Raw genomic sequence first — 13,090 nt, forward strand, 5'->3', positions numbered from 1 at the left:
TTTGAGGTGCCCAGATGTGTTTTGGGGTGCCCAGGTGACCCCCAGGTCCCTCCCCCCAGACAGAGCACCCCTACAAGTCCAAGAGGGCTGTGTGGCACAAGTCCCAGGTGTGATTTGGGGTCCCCAGGTGTGGTTTGGGGTGCCCAGGTGACCCCCAGGTCCCTCCCCCCAGACGGAGCACCCCTACAAGTCCAAGAAGGCCGTGTGGCACAAGCTGCTGTCCAAGCAGCGTCGCCGAGCCGTGGTCGCCTGTTTCCGGATGACTCCCCTGTACAACCTGCCCAGGTGGGCACGGCGCTGGGGGGACACTGGGGACACCAGGACATCACCGGGAGGGTGGTGGGGACACTGGGAGGGCAGTGGGGACACTGGGAGGGCGGTGGGGGACACTGGGAGTGGGGGTGAGCAGCCTGAGACACCCACCTGGGCACCTGGGAGTGTTTCAGCCCCACTGGGTGACACCTGGGACACCCTGGGTGACAGCCAGGACCCCCAGGTGACACCGGTGTCGCTGTCCCCAGGCACAGGGCGTGTAACATGTTCCTGGAGTCCTACCGGCTCTCGTGGCTGGGCAAGGAGCAACCTCCCTTCGAGGATCGCATGATCGACGACCTCTCGGTGAGCCCGGAGTGCCGCGGGGTTGGGGACAGCTCTGGGGGTTGGGGACACCTCCGGGGCTTGGGGACACCTCCGGGGCTTGGGGACACCGCCAGGGCTTGGGGACACCTCCAGGGCTTGGGGACACCTCCGGGGGTTGGGGACACCTCTGGGGGTTGGGGACACCTCTGGGGCCTGGGGACACCTCCGGGGGTTGGGGACACCTCCGGGGGTTGGGGACACCTCTGGGGGTTGGGGACACCTCCGGGGCTTGGGGACACCGCCAGCCCCCTGACCGGGTGGTTTTTGGGGACAGAAATCGGGGCGGGAGGAGGAGGAGGAGGAGGAGGAGGCAGAGGCTCGGCCCGACCCGCTGCACCAGCTGATCCTGCACTTCAGCCGCACCGCCCTGACCGAGCAGAGGTGACCCCAAATCCCCCCAAAACCGGGGCTGACACCCCAGGATGATCCCCTTTTGGGGGGCCAGGGGGGTCTCCGTGCCCCCAGGCTGAGCCCCCTCCCCAAACCCCGCAGCCACCTGGAGCAGGATCACCTGTACATGGCGTACGCCGGGATCATGGCCAAGGTGGGACACGCCGGGACCCCAAATCGGGAACACCCCAAATTGGGGACACCCCAAGGGTGGGGGGCTTGGGATTGGGGGTCCCTGAGGTGATTTTGGGGGCGGAGGGGCTGGAATTGGGGTGGGGGGATCCAGAGAAAGGAGGGGATCCCTGGGCTTGGGGGTCCCCAGAGATATGGGAGAATCTCTAGGGGAGGGGGGAGCAGGGATTTTGGGGTCCCCAAAGATTGGGGTGATGCCAGGAGGGTTGGGGACAGTCCCCAGGGATTCTGGGGAGTTCACAGGGGTGTTCCCCAGGTATTTTGGGGTCCCCCGGGCTGGTTTTGGGGTCTGTTCCTGATGTGGGGACTCCCCTTCATCCCTGCCCCCTCCCCAGAGCTGCCACATCGAGGAGGGCGAGGAGGAAGAGAAGGAGGAAGAGGAGAAGGAGGAGGAAGAAGCTGAGGATTCCTTCGAGGTGGGGAGACCCCGACACGCCCTGAGCCCCCTGACCCTGCGTCCCCCTGACCCCTGTGACCTCCCTGTGTCCCCGCTGTCCCCAGGAGAAGGAGATGGAGAAGCAGAAGCTGCTGTCCCAGCAGGCTCGGCTGCACACGCGAGGGGCAGCTGAGATGGTGCTGCAGATGATCAGTGCCTGCAAGGGTGAGACCCCCGGGAGACCCCTGGGAGAGACCCCTGAGTGACCCCGAGTGACCCCCGAGTGACCCCCGAGTGACCCTGCTGTCCCCAGGTGAGCGTGGCGCCATGGTCTCCTCCACCCTCAAGCTGGGCATCTCCATCCTCAACGGGGGCAACGCCGACGTGCAGCAGGTGAGGCTCCCCTGTGTGTCCCCTGTGGGGTCCCCTATGTCCCCCGTGGGGTCACGGCTGTCCCCCGTGTCCCCCCGTGTCCCCACACGTCCCCTGTGTCCCCCCGTGCCCCCCGCAGAAGATGCTGGAGTACCTCAAATCCAAGCGCGAGGTTGGATTCTTCCAGAGCGTCCAGGCCCTGATGCAAACCTGCAGGTAACGGGAATGGGGTCACCTGGTGGGAATTGGGGTCACCCTACAGGAGTGGGGTCACCCTGTGGGAATGGGGTCACCCTACAGGAATGGGGTCACCCTGTGGGAATTGGGGTCACCCTGTGGGAATGGGGTCACCCTGTGGGGATTGGGGTCACCTGGTGGGAATTGGGGTCACCCTACAGGAGTGGGGTCACCCTACAGGAATGGGGTCACCTGGTGGGGATTGGGGTCACCCTACAGGAATGGGGTCACCCTGTGGGTCTGGGGTCACCCGGTGGGTCTGGGGTCACCCTACAGGAATGGGGTCACCTGGTGAGAATTGGGGTCACCTGGTGGGGTCTGGGGTCACCCTGTGGGAAATGGGGTCACCCTGTGGGTCTGGGGTCACCCTGTGGGAATGAGGTCACCTGGTGGGAATTGGGGTCACCCTGTGGGAATGGGGTCACCCTGTGGGGAATGGGGTCACCCTGTGGGAATGGGGTCACCCGGTGGGAACTGGGGTCACCCGGTGGGGATTGGGGTCACCCTACAGGAATGGGGTCACCCTACAGGAATGGGGTCACCCCGGTGGGTCTGGGGTCCGTGTCTGGGGCAGTTTTGGGGTTCTGACCCCGCTGATCCCGCTGACCCCGATCCCGCAGCGTCCTGGACCTGAACGCCTTCGAGAGGCAGAACAAGGCCGAGGGGCTGGGCATGGTCACCGAGGAGGGGACGAGTGAGTGGGGGGGCCTGGACCCCCCGGGACCCCCAGGGGTGGGGTGGGACTGGGGGGACATTCTGCACCCCAAAACCCCCCAAAACCCCTGCTGCTCCCCTGAGCCCCTGCTGTGATCCCAGACCGAGAGACCCCCAAACCCCAATGCACCCCAAACCCCAATGCACCCCAGTTCCTCCCCTAATGCACCCCAAACCCTAATACATCCCAAAACCCCAATGCACCCCAAACCCCAATGCATCCCCAAACCCTAATTCCCCCCAGTTCCTCCCCTAATGTGCCCCAAAACCCCAATGCACCCTGAAACCCTAATTCCCCCAGTTCCTCCCCTAATGCACCCCAAACCCTAATGTGCCCCAAACCCCATTGCAGCCCCAAACCCTAATTCCCCCAGTTCCTCCCCTAATGCACCCCAAACCCTAATGCATCCCAAAACCCCAATACACCCCAAACCCCAATGCATCCCCAAATCCTAATTCCCCCCAGTTCCTCCCCTAATGCACCCCAAACCCTAATGCCCCCCAAACCCTAATTCCCCCCAGTTCCTCCCCTAATGCACCCCAAACCCCAATGCCCCCCAACCCCTAATGCACCCCAATCCCTCTCCAATCCCCCCAACACCTAATGCCTCCCAAAGCCCTAATGAAACCCCCTGACCCCCAATTCCATCCAACCCCTCCACCCCCTAATTGCCCCCATCCCAATTCCTGCATTCCCAGTTCCCCCCTGGATCCCCCAAATCCCAAATCCCAATCCCAAATCCCAATCCCTCCCCCTGCTCACTGTCTCTTCTCTCCCCCCGGCTCCGCTGGCAGTCATCAGCCGGGAGAACGGTAAATATGGGGGGCTGGGGGGGATTTGGGGGGATTTGGGGGGATTTGGGGGGATTTGGGGGCTATAGGGGAGCTTTAGGGGGCTATAGGGGCACTGTGAGGGCTGTAGGGCTGTCTGTAGGAAGGCTCTAGGGGGGCTATGGGGGTGTGTGGGGTTATGGGGTTGGGGGCTTTAGGGGCTCTAGGGGGCTATGGGGGCTATAGGGGGCTCTAGGGGGCTCTAGGGTCCATGGGGCATTTAGGGACAGGAGGCTATAGGGGATTATGGGGACAAGGGGCTGTGGGGAGCTATGGGGATATAGGGGGGCTGTGGGGATGTAGGGGGATAGGGTGGGGGGCTATGGGGGATGTAGAGTCCTGGGGGGTCTATAGGGGGTCTTTGGGGGGGTCTGTGGGGGCTATAGGGGGTCTTTGGGGGCTATAGGGGTCTATAGGGGATCTTTGGGGTCTATAGGGCATCTTTGGGGTCTATAGGGGATCTTTGGGGGCTCTAGGGGGTCTTTGGGGGCTATGGGGGGCTCTGGGGGGTCTTTGGGGGCTCTAGGGGCACACACAAGGGTCAGGAGCCACTGAGGGCTCCATGGGGCTGTGGGGGGCAGGAGGAGGGTGGCCTGTCCCTGTGTCCCTGCTTGTCCCTGCTTGTCCCTGCCTGTGTCCCCTCCCTGCTGACTCCCCACTGTCACCCTGCCTGTCCCCGTGCCACCCCAGCATGTCCCTGTGCCACCCCAGTGTCCCTGACGGCGTCCCCACTACCACCCTGCTTGTCCCTGTGCCACTCTGTGGTGTCCCTGTGCCACCTCGGATTGTCCCCGTGCTACTATATGATGTCCCTGTGCCACCCTGGGGTGTCCCTGTGCCACTTTATGGTGTCCCCGTGCCACCCCGGGATGTCCCTGTGCTGTCCCTTACATTCTGTGGTGTCCCCGTGCCACCTCAGATTGTCCCCGTGCTACTATATGATGTCCCCGTGCCACTCTATGATGTCCCCTGGGGTGTCCCTGTGCCACCTCAGACTGTCCCCGTGCCACTCTGTGGTGTCCCCGTGCCACCCAGGGTGTCCCTGTGCCACTCCGTGGTGTGTCCTGGTGCCATCTCGGTGTCCCTGTGCCACTCTCTGGTGTCCCCGTGCCACCGTGACCCCAGGTGACCCCGCTGTCCCCGTGTCCCCCCCGTGTCCCCGCAGGGGAGAAGGTGATGTCGGACGATGAGTTCACGCAGGACCTGTTCCGGCTGCTGCAGCTGCTCTGCGAGGGCCACAACAACGGTGGGGACACCTGGGGACACCTGGGGGGACACGAGGGGATCCAGGTGACACCGAGGTGACACCGAGGTGACCCCGGGATGTCCCCGTGTCCCCAGACTTTCAGAACTACCTGCGGACGCAGACAGGGAACACGACCACCATCAACATCATCATCTGCACTGTGGATTACCTGCTGCGCCTGCAGGTGACAGCGCCTGTCCCACTGTCCCCAGCGTCCCCCCCGTGTCCCCAGCGTCCCCAGAAACCCCCCAGTGCCTGCTGCTGGCCCCACGTCCCTGTCCTGCTGTCCCCAGGAGTCCATCAGCGACTTCTACTGGTACTACTCGGGCAAGGATGTCATCGACGAGCAGGGCAAGAGGAACTTCTCCAAGGCCATGGCTGTGGCCAAGCAGGTGTTCAACAGCCTCACCGAGTACATCCAGGTGAGACCCCCGACCCACCTGGGACCCCCAAACCTCCCCGGGGTGTCCCCAGGGTCCTGGGGCTGTGGCGGTCCCCCCCAGCTTGCCGCTGTCCCCAGGGTCCCTGCACGGGCAACCAGCAGAGCTTGGCCCACAGCCGCCTCTGGGACGCCGTGGTGGGCTTCCTGCACGTCTTCGCCCACATGATGAAGAAGCTGGCGCAGGTGGGCACTGGGAGGGCACTGGGAGGGGACGGGGATGGCACTGGGATGGCATCTGGAGGGCACTGGGAGCACTGGAATGGCACTGGGAGCACTGGGAGAGCACTGGAAGGGGACAGGGGTGGCACCGGGAGCACTGAGAGCACTGGGAGCACTGGGAGGGCACTGGGAGGGCACGGGGAGGGCACTGGGAAGGGACAGGGATGGCACTGGGATGGCACTGGGAGGGCACTGGGAGGGCACTGGGAGAGGACGGGGATGGCACTGGGAGCACTGGGATGGCACTGGGAGGGGATGGGGATGGCACCTGGAGGGCACTGGAATGGCACTGGGAGCATTGGGATGGCACTGGGATGGCACTGGGAGAGGACACTGGGAACTTACCGGGGTGATACTGGGAGGTAACTGGGAGCTCTGGTGCACAGGACTCATCCCAGCTGGGGCTGCTGAAGGAGCTGCTGGACTTGCAGAAGGACATGGTGGTGATGCTGCTGTCCCTGCTTGAAGGTACTGCGGCCACCCTGTCCCCAGAGTGTCCCCAGGCTGTCCCCGAGGCTCCGGGGTCGCCCCCAGCCCGGTGACGCCGCCGTGTCCCCGCAGGGAACGTGGTGAACGGGACGATCGCGCGGCAGATGGTGGACATGCTGGTGGAGTCCTCCAGCAACGTCACCATGATCCTCAAGTTCTTCGACATGTTCCTGAAGCTGCGCGACATCGTCTCGTCCGACGCCTTCCGGCACTTCGTCACCGACCCGCGCGGGCTCATCTCCAAGAAGGACTTCCAGAAGGCCATGGACAGCCAGAAGCAGTACGAGCCCGACGAGATCCAGTTCCTGCTCTCGTGCTCCGAGGCCGACGAGAACGAGATGATCGACGTGGAGAGCTTCGCGCAGCGCTTCCAGGAGCCGGCGCGCGACATCGGCTTCAACGTGGCCGTGCTGCTGACCAACCTGTCCGAGCACGTGCCGCACGACCAGCGCCTCAAGACCTTCCTGGAGCAGGCCGAGAGCATCCTGGACTACTTCCGCCCGTTCCTGGGCCGCATCGAGATCATGGGCGCGGCGCGGCGCATCGAGCGCATCTACTTCGAGATCAGCGGCGCCAACAAGGCGCAGTGGGAGATGCCGCAGGTCAAGGAGTCCAAGCGGCAGTTCATCTTCGACGTGGTCAACGAGGGCGGCGAGGCCGAGAAGATGGAGCTCTTCGTCAACTTCTGCGAGGACACCATCTTCGAGATGCAGATCGCCTCGCGCATCTCCGAGGAGGAGGCGCCGCGCGACGAGGAGGAGGAGGAGGACGAGGAGCGCGAGGAAGAGGAGCCGGCGGGCGCCGAGGCGGCGGCGGCGGCGCTGCCGGGGCTGGGGGCTCTCCGCAGGCTGCTGGGGTCCCCCCAGACGTGGCGCCGCAGGATCCGCCGGCTGCGCAAGAAGTCGGGGCGCGAGCTGGCGTGGGAGGCCGGGGTGGGCGTGGGGCGAGTGGCCGCCGGGGGGCTGCTGGGGGGTCTGGGGGTGCTGGGGGCCGTGGGGCGCCTGGCCTGGAGCTCGCTGTTCGGGGGAGGGCTGGTGGAGGGGGCGCAGCGCCTGGGCGTCATCGAGGTGCTGGGCTCCATGCCCGACCCCACGCAGGACGCCGTGGGCGGCGGCGAGGGCGGCGCGGGGGACGAGGGACCCCCGGAGGCCGAGCAGCCCCCCGAGGCGCAGCTGGAGCCCCCGCCGGCCGAGGAGGAGGAGGAGGAGCAGCGGCGCGAGGCCAAGGTGGCTCCCGCGGGGCCGGGGGGGCGCAAGGACCCCCATTTCCGCGCCGCAGCCCCCGACGCGCCCGGGGGGCTCGGTGACATCGGGGAGCCGCCCGGGGCTGAGCCCCCCACGCCCGAGGGGACCCCCATCCTGCGCAGGAAGATCGGGGTGAGGGGCAAGGGGGTTTGGGGGTTCCGGGGGGTGTCGGGGAACCCTACGGGGGGAGTTTGGGGGTTCCAGGGGGGCGTTGGCGGTCATTATGGGGGGAGTTCGGGGGCTCCAAAGGGTGTCGGGGGTCACTATGGGGGGAGTTTGGGGGTTCCCGGGGTGTAGGGAACCCTACGGGGGGAGTTTGGGGATTCCACGGGGTGTCAGGGAACCCTACGGGGGGAATTTGGGGGTTCCAGGGGGTGCTGGGGGTCACTATGGGGGGAGTTCGGGGGCTCCAAAGGGTGTCGAGGGTCCCTATGGGGGGATTTTGGGGATTCCAGGGGGTGCCGGAGGGTCCCTATGGGGGCAGCGGAATTTTCGGGGTCCCCGCGGGGGGATTTTGGGGGACCCGGGGGACGATTCTGGGGTCCCTTTGAGGGGGAGGGTGGGACACAGTGGGGACCCCAAAGCCCTGTTCCCTTCCCGCCATGGCCGTGCCCAGCCTCAGGGGGCATTGGGGGGTCCAGGGGGATTTCCCCCCTCCAGCCCCCCCCTCTGACCCCTTTGTCCCCCCAGGAGATGGCCGAGCAGGCGGGGGAGGGGCACAAGGAGGAGGAGCCCCCGGCCGAGACGGAGAAGGCTGAGTAAGGAGTGGGGGGCACACGGGGGGACCCCAAACCTTGGGGGTTCCCAGGTCTGCCCCCGAGCCCCCAGCGACCCCCGCTGTCCCCCCAGCACGGAGAACGGGGAGAAGGGGGCCGAGGAGGAGCCCAGGGCGATCCCCCCGAAGCGGCGCAAGTCGGTGCCCAGGGAGCGCCGCGAGCCCCCGGCCGAGGGCGGCTTCGACTTCTGGGGCGAGCTGGAGGTCCAGAGGGTCAAGTTCCTGGTAAGGGCGAGTCTGGGGGGGCTCTGGGGGTCCCTGGAGGGGATCTGTGGGGTCCTGGGGGTCCCTCTGTTGGACTCGGGGGAGGTTTTAGGACCACGGGGGGATTTGGGCTCTCAGGGGAGGTTTTAGGACCGTGGAGGTCCTGGGGGAGGATTTGGGGGTCTCTGGGAGGGGTCCTGGGCTTGGCCCCCAGCTGGGTGCCCAGGAGGGTCCTGACCCCCCCAAATTCTTCCCCCAGAACTACCTGTCGAGGAACTTCTACAACCTGCGGTTCCTGGCGCTGTTCCTGGCCTTTGCCATCAACTTCATCCTCCTCTTCTACAAGGTGGGGGGCCTGGGGGGGCTTTGGGGACACTGTCACCCCCCAGATCCCATTGTCAGGAGTCCCCAGAGGGACTGCCCGGCCCCATCTGGGGTCAGGGAGCCACCGGGGTCACTGACCGTGTCCATCCCCGCAGGTGTCCGAGCACCCGCCGGGCGCCCCGGAGGAGCCCGAGGGCTCGGGGGTGGCCCCGGAGGAGGACGGGGGTCTCCCGGGGGGCGCGGAGAGCGAGGAGGAGCCCGAGGTGTATTATTTCCTGGAGGAGAGCACGGGCTACATGGGGCCTGCCCTGCGCGGGCTAGCGCTGGCCCACACCCTGGTGGCCTTCCTGTGCATCATCGGCTACAACTGCCTCAAGGTGGGACCCCCGCGACCCCCTGGGCCCTGCGTGTGACCCCTGCGGCCCCCTGTGACCGCCCTGTCCCCGCTGTCCCCAGATCCCGCTGGTGATTTTCAAGCGAGAGAAGGAGGTGGCGCGGCGCCTCGAGTTCTCAGGGCTCTACATCACCGAGCAGCCGCCGGACGATGACGTGAAGGGACAGTGGGACCGCCTGGTGCTTAATGCCCAGTACGGCCCTGGGGGGCCCTGGGGGGCACTGGGAGGCACTGGGGGGCACCGGGGGGCACTGTGAGGGGGGCTCAGGGGGCATCTGAGAGGTTGGAAGGGAGGTTTGGGGGATGATGGGGACTTGGGGATGTCTGAGAGAGGTTTAAGGGGGTCTGGGAGGCTCTGGGGGTCCAGTGGGACCACCTGGGGCCTCCAGCTGTGTCCTGGGGAGGGGTGAGGTCACCACTGACCCCCCTTTTGTCCCCCCAGGTCCTTCCCCAGCAATTACTGGGACAAGTTCATCAAGAGGAAGGTGAGGAGGGCGCTGGGCCCAGGCTGGGAGCCCCTCCCCGGGTTTTGGGGGATTTCCCGGACATTTTGGGGTCCCTCCCTCAACGCCTGGGTCCCCCCAGGTGCTGGAGAAGTACGGGGACATCTACGGGCGCGAGAGGATCGCGGAGCTGCTGGGGATGGACCTGGCCAGCCTGGAGATCGCGGCGCAGGGCGAGCGGCGCGCTGCCCCCGACAGCTCCCTGCTCACCTGGTGGGTCTGGGGGCTTCGGGGGTCCTGGGGGTGTCCCGAATTCTCTCGGGGGTCTCTCTCGATCCTGACCTCCCTGTGACTTTCCCCAGGATCACATCCATCGACATTCGCTACCAGATCTGGAAATTTGGGGTGATTTTCACCGATAACGTGAGTGGGGAGCTCAGGGGGTGTGTGGGGCTCACCCAGGTTTTGGGACCCCCGGCTCTGGGGTGACCCCTGGCTGTCCCCCCAGTCCTTCCTGTACCTCACGTGGTACATGGCCATGTCCCTGCTGGGCCACTACAACAACTTCTTCTTCGCCTCCCACCTGCTGGACATCGCCATGGGCGTGAAGACCCTGCGGACCATCCTGTCCTCTGTCACCCACAACGGCAAGCAGGTGGGCAGGGGGGCTCAGGGAGGGGCTGGGGGTGTCCTGAGGGGCTCTGGGGGTCCCCGCTGACCACCCTGTGCACAGCTGGTGATGACCGTGGGGCTGCTGGCCGTGGTGGTCTACCTGTACACCGTGGTGGCCTTCAACTTCTTCCGCAAGTTCTACAACAAGAGCGAGGACGAGGACGAGCCCGACATGAAGTGCGATGACATGATGACGGTGAGGGGGATCGGGGGGGTCCTGGGGGGCTCAGAGGGTTCCCAGTGGTGTTTTCAGGGTCCCTGACAGTCCCCGTGTCCCCCCGCAGTGTTACCTGTTCCACATGTACGTGGGGGTCCGGGCTGGTGGTGGCATTGGGGACGAGATCGAGGACCCTGCGGGGGACGATTACGAGCTCTACCGCGTCGTCTTCGACATCACCTTCTTCTTCTTCGTCATCGTCATCCTCCTGGCCATCATCCAGGGTGGGCGTCACCCCGGGGGGCTTGGGGAGGGGGCTTTGCGGGGCCTGGGGGGTGACCATCATCCTCCTGGCCATCATCCAGGGTGGGCATCACCCCGGGGGGGTCCCTGGGGCAGTTTGGGGGTCCTCAAAGGGGCTCTGGGGGTGCCCGGGAGGATCTGGGAGTCCATCCTGCTGACCCCCTTTTGTGGCCCTAGTAGGATTTGGGGGTCCATCCTGCTGACCCCCTTTTGTGCCCTTAGGAGGGTCTGGGGGTCCCATCCTGCTGACCCCCTTTTGTGCCCCCCAGGTCTTATCATTGATGCCTTCGGGGAGCTGCGGGACCAGCAGGAGCAGGTGAAGGAGGACATGGAGGTGAGTCTGGGGGGCAGCAGGGTGAGGACCCCCAGTTCGGGTTGGGGGTTCAGGGACTCCTCTCTGACCCTCCCCGGCCCCCTCCCCAGACAAAATGCTTCATCTGCGGCATCGGGAGCGACTATTTCGACACGACGCCCCACGGCTTTGAGACCCACACGCTGGAGGAGCACAACCTGGCTAACTACATGTGAGCCCTGGGGGAATTCGGGTGGTTTTGGGGACCCTAAGGGGGTCCCAGAGGGGTCTGAGGGTCCCTCTTAACTTCTGACCCCCTAAATTTTGCCCCCCCACCCAGGTTTTTCCTGATGTATTTGATCAACAAGGACGAGACGGAGCACACGGGGCAGGTGGGGAAAATGGGGGTCCTGGGGAGAGTCCCATGGGGAATCCCATGAGGAGTCTCTGCGGGATTGAGGGCTCTGTGGGATTTGGGCGTGTCTCTGGCAATGTCTATGAAATTTTGGGGGTCTGTGGGATTTGGAGGTGTCTCTGGTGATGTCTATGACATTTCGGGGCTCTGTGGGATTTGGGGGTGTCTCTGGTGATGTCTATGAGATTTCAGGGCTCTGTGGGATTTGGAGGTGTCTCTGGCAATGTCTGTGACATTTTGGGGCTCTGTGGGATTTGGGGGTGTCTCTGGTGATGTCTATGAAATTTCGGGAGTCTATGGGATTTGGGGGTGTCTGGTGATGTCTATGAAATTTCGGGGGTCTATGGGATTTGGGGGTGTCTCTGGTGATGTCTGTGACATTTTGGGGGTCTCCCAGTGCTGTGGGGACCCCCCCTGCCCTGAGTCCCTCCCCAGTTCCTCCCCAATTCCTCCCCACAGGAATCTTACGTGTGGAAGATGTACCAGGAGCGCTGCTGGGATTTCTTCCCCGCCGGCGACTGTTTCCGCAAGCAGTATGAGGATCAGCTGGGATGACCCCCTGGGAACCCCAAACCCCCTTCCCAAAACCCCCTCTAAGTGCCTTTTATTGCCCCCGACCCCTGAAAAACGCTGCTGAGTGTCACTGGCTCGTTACTGACCGCCCTGAAAAAGATCCCAAACCCCCTCAGAGTGACCCCAGAGACCCTCCAAGTGCCTTTCCCTCCCCTCAATAAACGCTGCCAAGTGTCGCTGTGCCCGGCTCGTTACTGATCCTCCTGAGGGGGAAACCCCTGAGGGAGCTGAGGGGAAAAGGGAGGGAAACGTGAGGGGAGAAAAGGGAGGGAAACGTGAGGGGAGAAAAGGGAGGGAAACGTGAGGGGAAAAGAGCGGGAAACATAGGGGAAAAAGGGAGGGAAAAGTGAGGGGAGAAAGGGAGGGAAATGTGAGGGGAGAAGGGTGGGAAATATGAGGGGAAAACAGTGGGAATTGTGAGGGGAAAAATGGTGGGAAATGTGAGGGGAGAAAGGTGGGAAATGTGAGGGGAGAAAGGGAGGGAAATGTGAGGGGAGAAAAGGGAGGGAAACGTGAGGGGAAAAGAGCGGGAAACATAGAGGAAAAAGGGCAGGAAACCTGAGGGGGGAAAGGGGGGGGAATGTGAGGGGAAAAGGGAAGGAAATGTGAGGGGAGAAAGAGCAGGAAACCTGAGGGGAGAAAGGCAGGAAACGTGAGGGGAAAAGAGGGGAAATGTGAAGGGAAAAAGGGGAGAAATGTGAGGCAAAAAAAGAGCGGGGAAATGAGGGGAAAAGGGAAGGAAATGTGAGGGGAGAAAGAGCGGGAAACGTGAGGGTAAAACAGTGGGGAATATGAGGGGAGAAGGGTGGGAAATGTGAGGGGAAAAGGGTGGGAAACGTGAGAGGAAAATGGTGGGAAATGTGAGAGGAAAATGGTGGGAAACGTGAGGGGAGAAAGGAGGGAAATGTGAGGGAAAAAGGGAAGGAAACCTGAGGGGAAAAATGATGGGAAACATGAGGGGAAAAGGGCAAGAAATATTAGGGGGAAAAGGGCAGGAAATGTGAGGGGAAAAGGGCAGTAAAGGTGAGGGGAAAAAGGATGGGAAAAAAGGCAGGAAATGTGAGGGAAAAAAGAAAAAAAAGTGAGGGAAGAAGGGTGGGAAAAGGGAGAGAATAAAGGATGAACACGAGGGAAAAATCCCCAACAT

General features: G+C 63.9%; 1 protein-coding gene and 1 long non-coding RNA gene across 4 annotated transcripts in view; one reads left to right on the plus strand and one right to left on the minus strand.

Annotated features, from left to right (window-relative positions):
* LOC146424030 (uncharacterized) overlaps positions 1–5,844 on the minus strand; it is a 99,344-nt gene extending 93,500 nt beyond the window's left edge. The window contains exon 1 of the long non-coding RNA XR_014847182.1: positions 5,819–5,844. This is a non-coding gene — a long non-coding RNA (uncharacterized LOC146424030). The remainder of the gene's footprint in view (positions 1–5,818) is intronic.
* Positions 1–12,119, plus strand: part of RYR1 (ryanodine receptor 1) — a 63,793-nt gene extending 51,674 nt beyond the window's left edge. For 2 of the 3 annotated variants that reach the window (XM_085044088.1, XM_085044089.1), the window contains exons 74-104: positions 173–285; positions 522–618; positions 914–1,020; positions 1,132–1,183; positions 1,557–1,637; positions 1,723–1,822; positions 1,911–1,990; positions 2,109–2,185; positions 2,827–2,900; positions 3,716–3,733; positions 4,917–4,997; positions 5,093–5,181; positions 5,291–5,419; positions 5,518–5,622; positions 6,045–6,126; positions 6,220–7,523; positions 8,082–8,149; positions 8,241–8,391; positions 8,630–8,716; positions 8,850–9,071; positions 9,151–9,281; positions 9,531–9,573; positions 9,674–9,804; positions 9,894–9,954; positions 10,040–10,186; positions 10,265–10,399; positions 10,488–10,644; positions 10,933–10,997; positions 11,087–11,187; positions 11,296–11,347; positions 11,830–12,119. In XM_085044088.1, coding sequence (XP_084900214.1) covers positions 173–285; positions 522–618; positions 914–1,020; positions 1,132–1,183; positions 1,557–1,637; positions 1,723–1,822; positions 1,911–1,990; positions 2,109–2,185; positions 2,827–2,900; positions 3,716–3,733; positions 4,917–4,997; positions 5,093–5,181; positions 5,291–5,419; positions 5,518–5,622; positions 6,045–6,126; positions 6,220–7,523; positions 8,082–8,149; positions 8,241–8,391; positions 8,630–8,716; positions 8,850–9,071; positions 9,151–9,281; positions 9,531–9,573; positions 9,674–9,804; positions 9,894–9,954; positions 10,040–10,186; positions 10,265–10,399; positions 10,488–10,644; positions 10,933–10,997; positions 11,087–11,187; positions 11,296–11,347; positions 11,830–11,925 — 4,236 coding nt within the window. In that variant the 3' untranslated portion in view covers positions 11,926–12,119. The remainder of the gene's footprint in view (positions 1–172; positions 286–521; positions 619–913; positions 1,021–1,131; positions 1,184–1,556; positions 1,638–1,722; positions 1,823–1,910; positions 1,991–2,108; positions 2,186–2,826; positions 2,901–3,715; positions 3,734–4,916; positions 4,998–5,092; positions 5,182–5,290; positions 5,420–5,517; positions 5,623–6,044; positions 6,127–6,219; positions 7,524–8,081; positions 8,150–8,240; positions 8,392–8,629; positions 8,717–8,849; positions 9,072–9,150; positions 9,282–9,530; positions 9,574–9,673; positions 9,805–9,893; positions 9,955–10,039; positions 10,187–10,264; positions 10,400–10,487; positions 10,645–10,932; positions 10,998–11,086; positions 11,188–11,295; positions 11,348–11,829) is intronic. The other variant, XM_085044090.1, reaches the window with a different exon arrangement.
* The last annotated feature ends 971 nt before the right edge of the window (positions 12,120–13,090 follow it).

The sequence above is a fragment of the Lichenostomus cassidix genome, unplaced genomic scaffold (genome assembly GCF_008360975.1).
Source record: "Lichenostomus cassidix isolate B80296 unplaced genomic scaffold, HeHo_3.0 HiC_scaffold_35, whole genome shotgun sequence".
NCBI classification, from domain to species: Eukaryota; Metazoa; Chordata; class Aves; order Passeriformes; family Meliphagidae; genus Lichenostomus; species Lichenostomus cassidix.